The sequence below is a fragment of the Bos javanicus genome, chromosome 8, assembly GCF_032452875.1.
Source record: "Bos javanicus breed banteng chromosome 8, ARS-OSU_banteng_1.0, whole genome shotgun sequence".
Taxonomy (NCBI): domain Eukaryota; kingdom Metazoa; phylum Chordata; class Mammalia; order Artiodactyla; family Bovidae; genus Bos; species Bos javanicus.
The window spans coordinates 1,668,805-1,683,515 of NC_083875.1; the positions used below are offsets into that span (position 1 = coordinate 1,668,805).

Below are 14,711 nucleotides of genomic sequence, written 5' to 3' on the forward strand. Positions count from 1 at the left end.
CCGTCTCCCACTCGCCTGTCGTGGGATGGCTGGGTCTCCTCCATGCCCTGACCCGTCTCCCACTCGCCTGTCGTGGGATGGCTAGGTCTCCTCCATGCCCTGACCCATCACCCACTCGCCTGTCGTCAGATGCCTAGGTCTCCTCCGTGCCCTGACCCGTCTCCCACTCGCCTGCCGTGGGATGGCTGGGTCTCCTCCGTGCCCTGACCCGTCTCCCACTCGCCTGCCGTGGGATGGCTGGGTCTCCTCCGTGCCCTGACCCGTCTCCCACTCGCCTGTCGTGGGATGCCTAGGTCTCCTCCATGCCCTGACCCGTCTCCCACTCGCCTGTCGTGGGATGGCTAGGTCTCCTCCATGCCCTGGCCCGTCTCCCACTCGCCTGTCGTCAGATGCCTAGGTCTCCTCCATGCCCTGACCCGTCTCCCACTCGCCTGCCGTGGGATGCCTAGGTCTCCTCCGTGTCCTGGCCCGTCTCCCACTCGCCTGCCGTGGGATGGCTGGGTCTCCTCCGTGTCCTGACCCGTCTCCCACTCGCCTGTCGTGGGATGGCTGGGTCTCCTCCGTGCCCTGACCCGTCTCCCACTCGCCTGCCGTGGGATGCCTAGGTCTCCTCCGTGCCCTGACCCGTCTCCCACTCGCCTGTCGTGGGATGGCTGGGTCTCCTCCGCGTCCTGGCCCGTCTCCCACTCGCCTGTCGTGGGATGCCTAGGTCTCCTCCATGCCCTGACCCGTCTCCCACTCGCCTGTCGTGGGATGGCTAGGTCTCCTCCATGCCCTGGCCCGTCTCCCACTCGCCTGTCGTGGGATGGCTGGGTCTCCTCCGTGCCCTGGCCCGTCTCCCACTCGCCTGTCGTGGGATGGCTAGGTCTCCTCCATGCCCTGACCCGTCTCCCACTCGCCTGTCGTGGGATGGCTAGGTCTCCTCCATGCCCTGGCCCGTCTCCCACTCGCCTGTCGTGGGATGGCTGGGTCTCCTCCGTGCCCTGACCCGTCTCCCACTCGCCTGTCGTGGGATGGCTGGGTCTCCTCCATGCCCTGACCCGTCACCCACTCGCCTGTCGTGGGATGGCTGGGTCTCCTCCGTGTCCTGGCCCGTTTCCCACTCGCCTGCCGTGGGATGCCTAGGTCTCCTCCATGCCCTGACCCGTCTCCCACTCGCCTGCCGTGGGATGGCTAGGTCTCCTCCATGCCCTGGCCCGTCTCCCACTCGCCTGTCGTGGGATGGCTGGGTCTCCTCCATGCCCTGGCCCGTCTCCCACTCGCCTGTCGTGGGATGGCTGGGTCTCCTCCATGCCCTGGCCCGTCACCCACTTGCCTGTCGTCAGATGGCTAGGTCTCCTCCATGCCCTGACCCGTCTCCCACTCGCCTGTCGTGGGATGGCTAGGTCTCCTCCGTGCCCTGGCCCGTCTCCCACTCGCCTGTCGTGGGATGGCTGGGTCTCCTCCATGCCCTGGCCCGTCTCCCACTCGCCTGTCGTGGGATGGCTGGGTCTCCTCCGTGCCCTGACCCGTCTCCCACTCGCCTGTCGTGGGATGGCTGGGTCTCCTCCATGCCCTGACCCGTCTCCCACTCGCCTGTCGTGGGATGGCTGGGTCTCCTCCATGCCCTGACCCGTCTCCCACTCGCCTGTCGTGGGATGGCTAGGTCTCCTCCATGGCCTGACCCATCACCCACTCGCCTGTCGTCAGATGCCTAGGTCTCCTCCGTGCCCTGACCCGTCTCCCACTCGCCTGCCGTGGGATGGCTGGGTCTCCTCCGTGCCCTGACCCGTCTCCCACTCGCCTGCCGTGGGATGGCTGGGTCTCCTCCGTGCCCTGACCCGTCTCCCACTCGCCTGTCGTGGGATGCCTAGGTCTCCTCCATGCCCTGACCCGTCTCCCACTCGCCTGTCGTGGGATGGCTAGGTCTCCTCCATGCCCTGGCCCGTCTCCCACTCGCCTGTCGTGGGATGGCTAGGTCTCCTCCATGCCCTGGCCCGTCTCCCACTCGCCTGTCGTGGGATGGCTAGGTCTCCTCCATGCCCTGGCCCGTCTCCCACTCGCCTGTCGTGGGATGGCTGGGTCTCCTCCGTGCCCTGGCCCGTCTCCCACTCGCCTGTCGTGGGATGGCTGGGTCTCCTCCGTGCCCTGGCCCGTCTCCCACTCGCCTGTCGTGGGATGGCTAGGTCTCCTCCATGCCCTGACCCGTCTCCCACTCGCCTGTCGTGGGATGGCTAGGTCTCCTCCATGCCCTGGCCCGTCTCCCACTCGCCTGTCGTGGGATGGCTAGGTCTCCTCCATGCCCTGACCCGTCACCCACTCGCCTGTCGTCAGATGCCTAGGTCTCCTCCGTGCCCTGGCCCGTCTCCCACTCGCCTGTCGTGGGATGGCTGGGTCTCCTCCGCGTCCTGACCCGTCTCCCACTCGCCTGCCGTGGGATGGCTAGGTCTCCTCCGTGCCCTGGCCCGTCTCCCACTCGCCTGCCGTGGGATGGCTGGGTCTCCTCCGTGCCCTGGCCCGTCTCCCACTCGCCTGTCGTGGGATGGCTGGGTCTCCTCCGTGCCCTGACCCGTCTCCCACTCGCCTGCCGTGGGATGGCTGGGTCTCCTCCGCGTCCTGGCCCGTCTCCCACTCGCCTGCCGTGGGATGGCTGGGTCTCCTCCGCGTCCTGGCTGTTGTAAATAGTGCTGCAGTGCACTATTACATGCACTTGGAATTCTGTTTTTGTTTTTTTTTTCTTTCTTTTTTTTCATTCTTTTTTCCACATATACTCTTAGGAGTGGGCTGCTGGATCATGTGGTGGCTCTACTTGAACACTTTAAAGATGCTTCCTTACAGGCCTCTGCGGGGGCTAGTACCATGACATCCCACCAGCACAGCACCTTAGGAGGGTCCCCTTTTCCTAACCCCACCCTTGTATTTATTGTCTGTAGGCTTTTTGATAGTGGCCATTTTGACTGATGTGAGGTAACACCTCATATCTTTTATTTGCCTTTCTCTAATAGTTTAGTTTTAATTTCTGTGGTATATTTAGTGATGTTGAGCATCTCTTCATGTGCCTCTTGGCCTCCTGTATGTCTTCTTTGGGGAAATGTCTGTTTAGATCTTCTATCCATTTTCTGATACTGAGCCTCATGAGCCATTTGTAAATTTTGGAGATGAATCCCTTGTCAGCTGCATCATTTGCTACATAATTCTTTCCACAGTGTAAGTATGCAGATGTCAATGTGTATGTTTATATGCGTGTATTTATCGTGGGTCTGTAAGAATTCACACAGACCACCTCTAAAATGACATTTTAGTTACAGAACAAAAATGAATACAAACATAAATATACATATACAGAGTCAAAAAGGAAAATTTTTTTTATTTTAATCAGGTGATACCAAGGGGTTATTATTAATTTTAGTTTTATATGTAAAAGTGAAAGTTGCTCAGTCATGTCAGAATCTTTGCAACCCCATGGATGACTATACACCACATGGAATTCTCTAGGCCAGAATACTGGAGTGGGTAGCCTTTTCCTTCTCCAGGGTATCTTCACAACCCAGGGATCAAACCCAGGTCTCCTGCCTTGCAGGTGGATTCTTTACCAGCTGAGCCACCAGGAAAGCCCAAGAATACTGGAGTGGGTAGCCTGTCCCTTCTCCAGGGGATCTTCACAATCCAGGAATCAAACCAGGGTTTCCTGCATTGCAGGCAGAGTCTTTACCAGCTGAGCTGTCGGGGAAGCCCTAGGGAACTGTGAATGTATAAAAAAAAATCTGCTTCTCTTAAAGAATGATCTTAACTCCCTATCCAAGGACTGAACCTGGGCCCCATGCAGTGACGCGCAGACTCTACACCAGACCCCCTGAGGCCCCCACCTCACTGTCCTCCACGTTGCCCTGGAGGAGGTGTTTAGAAGGGAACCTGTCTGTGCTGAGAAGAGTACCGGGGCCGACCCTAGAGCCGGTCTCCTGTGGATGGAGTGACCCATTGTGGCATCGGGGGAACTCATGTGCATTTCCCTTCTGCCTCAGGTCAGTGGGCTGCCCACGCCCGATCTCACCTGGCTGCTGGACGGCAAGCCAGTGCGCCAGGACAGCGCCCACAAGATGCTGGTGCGGGAGAACGGCGTGCACTCGCTCGTCATCGAGCCCGTCTCAGCCCGGGACGCCGGCATCTACACGTGCGTGGCCACCAACCGGGCGGGGCAGAACTCCTTCTGCCTGGAGCTCGTGGTCGCAGGTAGGCCCGGGAGGACACGCTCAGGGCGAGAGGAGACTCAGCAAGGGCCCCAGTGTGGGCCTCACACTCAGCAGAGAGAATAGCGGGCCTCATCAGAGTAGCCAGTCAGAGGCTGGAGTGAGACCTGTCTCACCTCCCCATCAGCAAGTGGGCCGGAGCAGGGGCTTTGAGCAGCTCTGCCAGGTGTCTCTCCTCCTGGGCCCCAAGGGTTTCTCAGGCCAGAGAGCACCGCCCAGCCTCCATGAGCCAGCGGTGTGTGAGGTGGGGCTTGTACACACGTTCTGCATGTACACCACTTGTTAAGTCAGCCACAGTGACTTCATCATTTAACATTTCAAATCATTTTCATTAACGCAAACATAGGAAAAATAGGATATACTAATAAGGATTATAAAGTTAACTTAGCAGTGGGGCTTCCCTGGTAGCTCAGCTGGTAAAGAATCCACCTGCAACGCAGGAGACCTGGATGATATACTTTTTTACTTTAGCTGAGGAAAATGAGTGTATGAAAGTGTTTAGAGAATCAACAAGAGTGGGGAGTGTGTTGTGTCCCTTCCTCATGCTGCGTGCAGAGCCCTCCAGGAGCCGTGTGGGGAGCCTGTGCTGTGTCTGCATCTCTCCTCTGTGCACAGCGCTCTGTGTGTGTTACCTCGCCTGGTCCTCAGAGGAGCACCTTTAGCAAAGCAGCTGGCTTCTTCCATGTTTCCCAGAGGCGGGATCTATGGAGACAACATCCTCCCCTGGTTGTGGAGTTGGGTCCGTCCCATCCCTGGTCTTCCTCCAGGTCCGAGCGCCCCGAGCTCTTTGTAGAGACAGTGTCTCCTCCTGAGGATGCTCCTGACAACGAGACACACGCACACAGAAGTGTAGTCAGCCTGTGGGCTGTTCCGCTCCACTCCCTCCTCCAGCCCCCGCTGCTCACTGTTGTGCAGTTGGCTCTGTGGACCATGCCTGTCCTCGGGCCCGAGATGTCCCCGTCGGCACTTCTGGGAGAAGTCAGGGCTCAGTCCGCGTTTCCTGGCCATGTCCTCTGGCCGGCCCATCACTGCTGCTCACTCTCCCTGCTGTAGAATGGGCCGTGATGCTCACAGTTTAAGGACTTAATCATTTCACAAGGATGACATCCTACGAAGCATTGCGTCCCCGTGCCCTGCCCAGCACAGCCTTTGAATGCAACTGTCTGCTGTTGTGACGTGAAGGTCCATCCATCTTTATCCTCTTAGGAAAGCAAAGACCCAGAAAGAAAACGAAGTGAGGTCTTCTCCCACCACCTGCGTCCCCCAGAGTAGCTCAGGTGAAAAAGTCCAGTAAAAATTAACTCCCTGCATGGTTTAAGGTCAGACAGGGTCCTCATTATTTACAGGTCTGGGGGCGAGCCTCTACCTGGGATGTGTCCGTCCCTGAGCAGGGCAGGGAGAAGGCCGGATGCTCTCCCTCGTGTTGGCAGCTGCACAGTGATCACGAGGCCAGCGGGACCTGCAGGGCACAGCCCGTCTTGCTAGTCGTTAGGCACCTGGTGAAAGCGCCCCCGCCACCCGCCCCGGGCAGTACTGTTGCCCGTCCCCCTGCAGCAGGACCTAGAAGTCCTGCAGAGCCAGACAGCAGGTCAGACAGTCCTGCAGCGCCTCAGCACCTCCCAGACAGCAGGGCGGGCTGCGCGTGGATCTGCCCCCGCACGCCGGGGCTCAGCGTCACCGGGGGCAGCGGCGGACTAGGGAAGCCCTGCACCCTTGCTGGTCGACTGCCAGCCTGCAGGAGGCCGCTGAAACCACGCAGGCAGGCGCTGTGGGGCGGGTGCAGGGCTCTCAGCCTCGACCTAGCAGAGGAAGAGGAGGTGTGGGGTGAGCACGGGCTCCCTCCGGGTGAAGGACTCCCTTGGCGGAGGATGGGCCTCTTGCCCCGCATCGCTGAGGGCACCTGCAGGCTCCGTGGCACTGCCCGGGTCTCCCAGGCAGGACACCTGTCTCCTGTCTTCCAGCTAAGGAAGCGCACAAGCCACCGGTCTTTCTGGAGAAGCTGCAGAACACGGGCGTGGCGGACGGCTACCCCGTGAGGTTGGAGTGCCGGGTGTCGGGGGCACCCCCACCACAGATATTCTGGAAGAAGGAGAACGAGTCACTGACTCACAGCACGGACCGCGTGAGGTGAGTGCTGAGCCCTGCCCACCCTCGGGTCTGGGGCTCCTGAGGCAGCAGGACTCACCCGTGTGGGGCGCCCCACCCCAGGATCGGAGAAGCTGGCCACCCCAGAGTACAAGGGCCACGCGGGCCTCCCAGCCCCACCTGCGGAGGCTCTGTGGGCCTCCCCTGTGCCTCACACACGGGAAGGTGACCCGCCTGCCAGGGGCGTCAGGGCAGAGCCTGCAGGCGTCCACTCCATGCTCACCCGCTGGCGTGGCCGCAGCCGCTGCAGGACGCGCAGGGTGCCGTGAGCCACGGCTCGCAGCCCTGCTGAGGAGCCCGGCAGCCCTCACAGCAGGCCCTCTCCTGCAGCATGCACCAGGACCACCACGGCTACGTGTGCCTGCTCATCCAGGGTGCCACGAAGGACGACGCGGGCTGGTACACGGTGTCAGCTAAGAACGAGGCCGGGATTGTGTCCTGCACGGCCCGACTCGACGTGTACAGTAAGTACCTCCCCGTGCTGGGCGCCCGAGGCCTCCCGGCCCGCACCGCAGACTCTGATCTGTCCCACACGGCCCTAGAGCCTCCTGCTCCGAGACTTCATCGTGCTCTTTCTCTTTCTGTTTGTAGCTTCCCGACAGTAATAGTGAGCCTCGCCAGGAGAACAGTGCCCAAGTATCGTTCAGAAGCGCTGCGTGTCGCAGTGCCGCATGTGCCTGTTTCTCTGGCGTGGGCTCCCCAGCTGTGCTTTCTGCCCCCGCGCCTCTAGGAGCTAACGCTAGGCTCAGGCATAGTCACAGACGTGTCCATCCCGTTACTGCATGGTGCCTCTAACGGGGCCGCCTCTAACATTCCTCCTGTGTCCTGACCCGGCACAGCGTCGGGACCCACGCTGAACGGGGCCCATTGATGCTGCAGGGTGTATTTCCCACGGCTGAGCGCTTCGTGTGTGTGTGTGTGTGGTGTCTGAAGTAGTGTGGCAGTAGGCTTGTGTGTTTGTGTGTGTCTCCTTGTGTACACGTGTCCCTGATTTTTAAAAATCATCCCTTTTGCATTGACAGACTAGGTCAGTATCCCTCTAAGACAGTAGCACTTAGTCACCGTAGCACTCTGTGACAAGTAAACCCCCAGGAAAAATTCAGAACTGATTTCTGAATTAAGAAATACCTCCGTGAGACGCTTCAGTAACTATGAGCTCAGCCAGCGCCCCCTCCCGAGTCCATCCAGAATTCCTGACTGTTGCTACTGTGGCATGCCTACCCGTGAGCTTTGAAGATTTCTTAAAAGGGCAGCTAGGAAGCTTCCGAGGAGTCCCCAGGCTGCAGCGAGTACCAAGGTGCGGGTGAGCTGCATTGGCCATGTTACCCCTGCGGTCTTTGCAGCCCGTGTAGACGAGCTCTGTGACAGGGGCGTGAGGTGCAGAACCATGCGGGCCTCTCAGGCCTCCTCGGGGGCATGTGGGGTGTGCTGCGAGCCCACGCCTGGCCCCACCACAGGCCCCGTGCCCCGCGGCAGAGCCCTCCCCATCGCGGCCCTCACCTGTGCACCCTCGGGTGTCTTGCAGCCCAGTGGCAGCAGCCTCCGCCGAGCGCCAAGCCGAAGCGGGTGCGGCCATCGGCCAGCCGCTACGCCGCGCTCTCCGACCAGGGCCTGGACATCCGGGCGGCGTTCCAGCCCGAGGCCGGCCCGTCCGCGCTGGCGCTGAGCCCCGGCCTGGTGGAGAGCGAGGACCTGTGATCGGCGCCCTCGCGGGAGCACAGACCCAAACCGTGCCACCCGGACCCGCCTCCTGCCGCGGGACGCAAGTGCACCTCGACTCCGAGAGACAAAAGGGCACCTCAACTCTCCTTTTCTTCCTGTAAACCAAAACAGAGGCTGTGCACACGACGCCAGTAGACGAACGCCTTGCACAGAATTCACACTCATCAGCCAATTCAAACTCCGGGAGTCGCTGTGTTTCAAGGGGTCTGAAAAGCCAAAGCCCTCATGGCAAAGTGCCCCCGCTCCATGTTGTCCTAAGTGCCTTCAACACTGGCTCAGCACTGCCACCCAGCGTGAGCGGAGGCGCTTCCCGGAGGCGGCCCCACAGCAGGAGGGCACGACCAAGAAACCCACGCAAGTGCCTTGTCTGTGCAAACCGTTTTCTACTAAGTCGTACGAAGGAACCACTTGCTGCAGTTCTAGCAACATCCTGAGTTTCTGTCAAAGTTAAGACCTTCATTGTTAGCTTTTTTTTAATGTGTATTTTCCTTTTGTGTTGCCTTGGTAGGGAGCTTACATGCTGAAATGCGTAACGTACTCTGAGGAAAGCAGAAACAGATCACAGACCATTCCACAGAGGGCGTCTCGACCACCCAAGTGACCGCGGCAGGCGGGGCGTGTCGGGGGTGAGGGGCTAGGGAGGAGCAGAGGGGAGAAGGGCGAAATGCAGGGTGCACGGTGACGGTGTCCACGCAGAAGGCAGGGGGGGCGGGAGCCAGTGGAGGCCAGGCTTCCCTTGGTTCTCTTCAAATTCCGCCTACAACACTGCCGTTCCTAAGTCAGGGAGTTGGGGTTCCAGCGGTGGGGGACCCTCGGGACACCGCAGGGTCGGAGCCGGAGGTGGGATGCACAGAGCAAGTTGGTAATGGGCTGAGCGGAGAGGTCGTCAAGGTCGGAGGCAGCCTGTGGGCACTCGTCTGCTGGGGGGCACAGGGCTGAGCTAGAGCCAGGTGGGCGCCAGCGTGCATGTTCCCCACGGCGCCCGCGCGGCGGGTGGGAGCGTAATTTCACTTCCCTGCAGCCATGGGGCCTCTGACTGAAGAAGGTGCTGGGCTCCCAGTCATCCCAAGGCCATCCTGAGTGCCCCTGACCCTGGTCAGCTGGACGGAGCGGATTCTGACCAGACTTGACAGTTTTAAGTCGGAACCAATCAACTTTAAACACGAGAAAATGGGGCCTGCTATGATATGATAATGGTACTTTGCTATGAAGAGAACACACTGTATTCCTTATGCAAAACACATTTATCTTTCATTATTTATGACAAAGATGTCAAACTCTCTTAGCTCAGTTACTCGATATGTAGTATTTTTGAACGATTTTGTACCTGTGTGCGCCCGTGTAGCCCATTTCACTGCTTCACACGCACAGCTCTCCACTTCTAGACACACCAAGCAAGCTCTGCGTGCCCAGTGTGAGCGCCGGTACCCGCAGCCTGGGCAGACGAGCACACGAGGCTCTCCTGGACCTCTCTCTCTTGCAGAATTACGACTGATGTCTTCGCATACTTGCCAAATTTTCCCGAATGTGACGTTTTGCTGATTTGCTGGGTTTGGGATTAAGCAGCATTATTTTGCCACCTTTCATGTATTTATAAAACAATAAGTACTATCCTACTACTTTGGGTTGTTGTGCTGGTGTAATGTGGATTTAACAACAATAAATATTTAACAAATAAGAGCTGCAGTTTTGTGAAGCGCATGCTCAGTTTCCAGTCTCTCTCACAGCCTTGATGAACCCGTGCAGACTAGACCCACTGATAACTGCACTGCACGCTCTCCTGGGTGCAGGAGACCGGAACAGGCTCCGACTCCACGCGGCCACTGGACAGGGCTCACAGGGTCTGTCAGCGAGGGGCGCTCAGCTCCCACGGGCCACCCGCACCCCTTGGCATGGCAGCCCGTCCGTCCCCAAGCCCAGCACCAAGACCCTCGGCACATGTCTTCACACACACTAACTCTTGTTGGGAGAACCCGTGCTTCAAGGGACCACCAGCTGCGGGGACTGCAAAGTCCCATCCACACAGAGCCTGGATGTGGTGTCGGGGAGAGGCAAGGTGGGTGCACCCACGAGGGGCCTTGGGAGCCCTCTCGAAACCACGCCCACCTCAGCACTTTACCTGATACGTGCGTGACACCGGTTTCTGTGACCCCACAGGGAGCACCTTCGCACCATTTAACCATCACCTTTCTCAGGAACTAAGTGCAGGGCGCTGTGGCTCAAGATGTCAATACAAGATGCTGAACACACTCCTCCCCACAGGCACACCAGATCTACTGCTACACACACAGAAGTTTCCTCTAAAGTGACCTCAGGTGAATGGGGAAACCCACGTCAGCCCCACAGTGAACCCCACCGCCTGGCACAGTGACCCACATCAAGGGGACTGACCCCGAGCTGCTCCCTGGGGAGTGAAGGGTGTGGACGCCTCGTCAGGACCCCAGCTATTCAACTGTGAGTCCAGCACCAGACTCACTCAGCTTTGAAAGCAAATGAGCATTTCTGTCACCAGAGTTACGAGTATAAACACAGAAATCCTTACAAGGCTGCACACTCGTCCAGGCCACAGGAAACCGAAGAGCCAGCCAGCGGAGAAGGGCACAGACTGAAAGATGGTCGGGAATGAAACTGCTGTTTGTAGAGACTTAGGTGGGCCTAGAGAGTGCCATATAATGAGTGAAGAAAGAACACAAATACCATACTAACGTGTACATGGGAAAGCTAAAAAATTACATAGGTAACCTTACTTCCAACCTGAAATAGAAACAGGTGGAGAACACGGGTATGGATACCAAGGGGGAATGGAGGAGGGTGGGAGGAATTTAGAGATTGGGATTGACATATACATAACTGTTGCTGCTCTGTAAAAAACACATGAATATAGGCATTTATGTCTAGATTTCCCAAAGGAAGCATACACATGACCAAAAGGCCCATGAAAACATGCTCAGCAACATTCATCACGAGAGAAAGGCAAATCCGAAGTCCATTGAGGGGTCACCTCACAGGGCAGGCCAGCATGGCCCTCTGACACGGAGAGGGGACTCGTCCTCTATTCCAGGGGTGGTGGTGGAGGGGGAGGGGGGAATGGGTGCAGCCACAGTGAGAAGAGCATGGAGGGTCTTTGAAAAACTAGAGACAGGTACAGGATCCGGGAACTCCACTCCTGTGCTGGCACCCAGAGAGAGTCATCATCCGAAATGACATTTCCACCCCATTTTCTCAGCACTGCTATTGAAAACACTCAAGACATAGAATCCACCAGACTGTCCACCCCGAGAAAAACAAAGACTTCATGGTACAACTACTCACTGGGACACTAGTCAGCTGTGAAACAGACGCATGGTGAATAGACCAAGATAGCACCGTACTTGGTGAAGTCAAAGACTGCTATCATACAACAGCACTGGAACATACAGTTTATGAATTCAGACAAACGAACTAATTTACAAAACAGAGCAAACTTACAGGTATGTAAAACCAAACTGATTTTAAAAAAGATAAACCTATGCAAAGTAACATATATCCAACAGATAATCACAAAGGACCTACCAAATTGCAAACAGAACTCTACTAAACCTGTTGTAATACATATGTGGGAATTAGAACTCCAAAAACAATAATGTATGTGTCTGTATACCAAAATCAAGTTCCTATACACCTAGGAGAAACAAAATTGGAGACCAACTCTATTCCAATATAAAAGATGGACGAAATTACCGGGGCAAAAAAAAAAAAAAAAAGTGGGGCATGAAGAAATGCTGCCGCCTTGTGGCAGTTTGGGGGAACTACAACGTTAAAAAAAAGATGCTGTTGGGCAAATCAAATTCATAAGATCTGCAGGATCCTAAGTGAAACCCTCCTGTGTCAACTCTACAGAACGTGGAAACCCTATTCAAAACTCTCTAACAACCCATGCCAGAACACGACCAGATAAAGACACACAGGCTTTGGGTGCTTCTTCCAGCACACTGCACTCTCACTGAAAACCCAGGAAGGGACTTTTCCTTGAAGAAAGTCTGTATCCATCCACATGAACAGGTACAGAAGATAGAGGACGTATGCACACTGTAATACGACTCAGCCATGAACAGGAAAACACTGTGCAGCTTCAGGCCACAGGGAGGACAGCAGACATGAGCATACATAGTGAAGGAAGGGACACAGGGACCAAAGGCTCTGATGTATCCATTTGACATGGAATCGAGATGTGGTACGAAAGGACTCATTTCCAAAAGACAGACAACCTCATGGACTTCAAAAGGAAGCATAGGGTTACCAAAGGGAAAGTACAGGGTGGAGACAGATTTTCTGGTTCCCAGGAACATAGAAACACGACTCATACAATGTTCAACATGGGCCCACCCTAGAGCACAAGGAAACCTGACTCAACACACTACTGCTTTTTTTATATAATATAAATTAATTTTAATTGGAGGCTAATTACTTTACATTATTGTATTGGTTTTACCATACATCAACATGAATCCGCCATGGGTTCCCAATCCTGAAGCCCCCTCCCACCTCCCTCCCCATACCATCCCTCTGGGTCATCCCAGTGCACCAGCCCCAAGCATCCAGTATCGTGCATCAAACCTGGACTGGCGATTCGTTTCACATATGATACTCTACATGTTTCAATGCCATTCTCCCAAATCATCCCACCCTTGCCCTCTCCCACAGAGTCCAAAAGAGGGTTCTATACATCTGTGTCTCTTTTGCTGTCTCACATACAGGGTTATCGTTACCATCTTTCTAAATTCCATATATATGCATTAGTATACTGTATTGGTGTTTTTCTTTCTGGCTTACTTCACTCTGTAAAATAGGCTCCAGTTTCATCCACCTCATTAGAACTGATTCAAATGTATTCTTTTTAATGGCTGAGTAATACTCCATTGTGTATATGTACCACAGCTTTCTTATCCATTCATCTGCTGATGGACATCTAGGTTGCTTCCATGTCCTGGCTATTATAAACAGTGCTGTGATGAACATTGGGGTACACGTGTCTCTTTCAGTTCTGGTTTCCTCAGTGTGTATGCCCAGCAGTGGAATTGCTGGGTCTTATGGCAGTTCTATTTCCAGTTTTTTAGGGAATCTCCACACTCTTCTCCATAGTGGCTGCACTAGTTTGCATTCCCACCAACAGTGTAAGAGAGTTCCCTTTTCTCCACACCCTCTCCAGCATTTATTGCTTGTAGACTTTAGGATCACAGCCATTCTGACTGGCGTGAAATGGTACCTCATTGTGGTTTTGATTTGCATTTCTCTGATAATGAGTGATCTTGACATCTTTTCATGTGTTTGTTAGCCATCTGTATGTTTTCTTTGGAGAAATGTCTGTTTAGTTCTTTGGCCCATTTTTTGATTGGGTCGTTTATTTTTCTGGAATTGAACTACAGGAGTTGCTTGTATATTTTTGAGATTAATTCTTTGTCAGTTGCTTCATTTGCTGTTATTTTCTGCCATTCTGAAGGCTGTCTTTTCACCTTGCTTATAGTTTCCTTTATTGTGCAGAAGCTTTTAATTTTAATTAGGTCCCATTTATTTTTGCTTTTATTTCCAATATTCTGGGAGATGGGTCATAGAGGATCCTGCTGTGATGTATGTCGGAGAGTGTTTTGCCTATGTTCTACTCTAGGAGTTTTATAGTTTCTGGTCTTACGTTTAGATCTTTAATCCATTTTGAGTTTATTTTTGTGTATGGTGTTAGAAAGTGTTGTAGTTTAATTCTTTTACAAGTGGTTGACCAGTTTTCCCAGCACCATTTGTAAAAGAGATTGTCTTTTTTCTATTGTGTATTCTTGCCTCCTTTGTCAAAGATAAGGTGTCCATGCTGCTAGTGCTGCTGCTGCTAAGTCGCTTCAGTCGTGTCCGACTCTGTGCGACCCCATAGACAGCAGCCCACTAGGCTCTGCCGTCCCTGGGATTCTCCAGGCAAGAACACTGGAGTGGGTTGCCATTTCCTTCTCCATTGCGTGAAAGTGAAAAGTGAAAGTGAAGTTGCTCAGTTGCGTCCGACTTGTAGCAACCCCATGGACTGCAGCCTACCAGGCTCCTCCTTCCATGGGATTTTCTAGGCAAGAGTACTGGAGTGGCTTGTGTCCATAGGTGCATGGATTTATCTCTGGGCTTTCTATTTTGTTCCATTGATCTATATTTCTGTCTTTGTGCCAGTACCATACTGTCTTGATGACTGTGGCTTTGTAGTGGAGCCTGAAGTCAGGCCGGTTGATTCCTCCAGTTCCATTCTTCTTTCTCAAGATTGCTTTGGCTATTCAAGGTTTTTGTATTTCCATACAAATTGTGAAATTCTTTGTTCTACCTCTGTGAAAAATACCATGGTAGCTTGATGGGGATTACATTGAATCTATAGATTGCTTTGGGTAGTATACTCATTTTCACTATATTAATTCTTCCGATCCATGAATATGGTATATTTCTCCATCTATTAGTGTCCTCTTTGATTTCTTTCACCAGTGTCAACACACTATTATAACAGCCTAGATTGCAAGACAACCAGAAAAAGAACTCAGGTACTTCTGTGGGTAAGGGAAGGAGGGTGCTGGACACCTAGTTAGGAAACAAAATATGTGTAAAGAAACCCAAAAGAGA

General features: G+C 54.6%; 1 protein-coding gene across 9 annotated transcripts in view; it reads left to right on the forward strand.

Annotated features, from left to right (window-relative positions):
* Positions 1 to 9,769, forward strand: part of PALLD (palladin, cytoskeletal associated protein) — a 369,451-nt gene extending 359,682 nt beyond the window's left edge. For 8 of the 9 annotated variants that reach the window (XM_061424891.1, XM_061424892.1, XM_061424894.1 and 5 more), the window contains 4 exons: positions 4,002 to 4,209; positions 6,188 to 6,353; positions 6,702 to 6,835; positions 7,897 to 9,769. In XM_061424891.1, the coding sequence (XP_061280875.1) occupies positions 4,002 to 4,209; positions 6,188 to 6,353; positions 6,702 to 6,835; positions 7,897 to 8,069 (681 nt within the window). In that variant the 3' untranslated portion in view covers positions 8,070 to 9,769. The other variant, XM_061424893.1, reaches the window with a different exon arrangement.
* Positions 9,770 to 14,711: the final 4,942 nt, after the last annotated feature.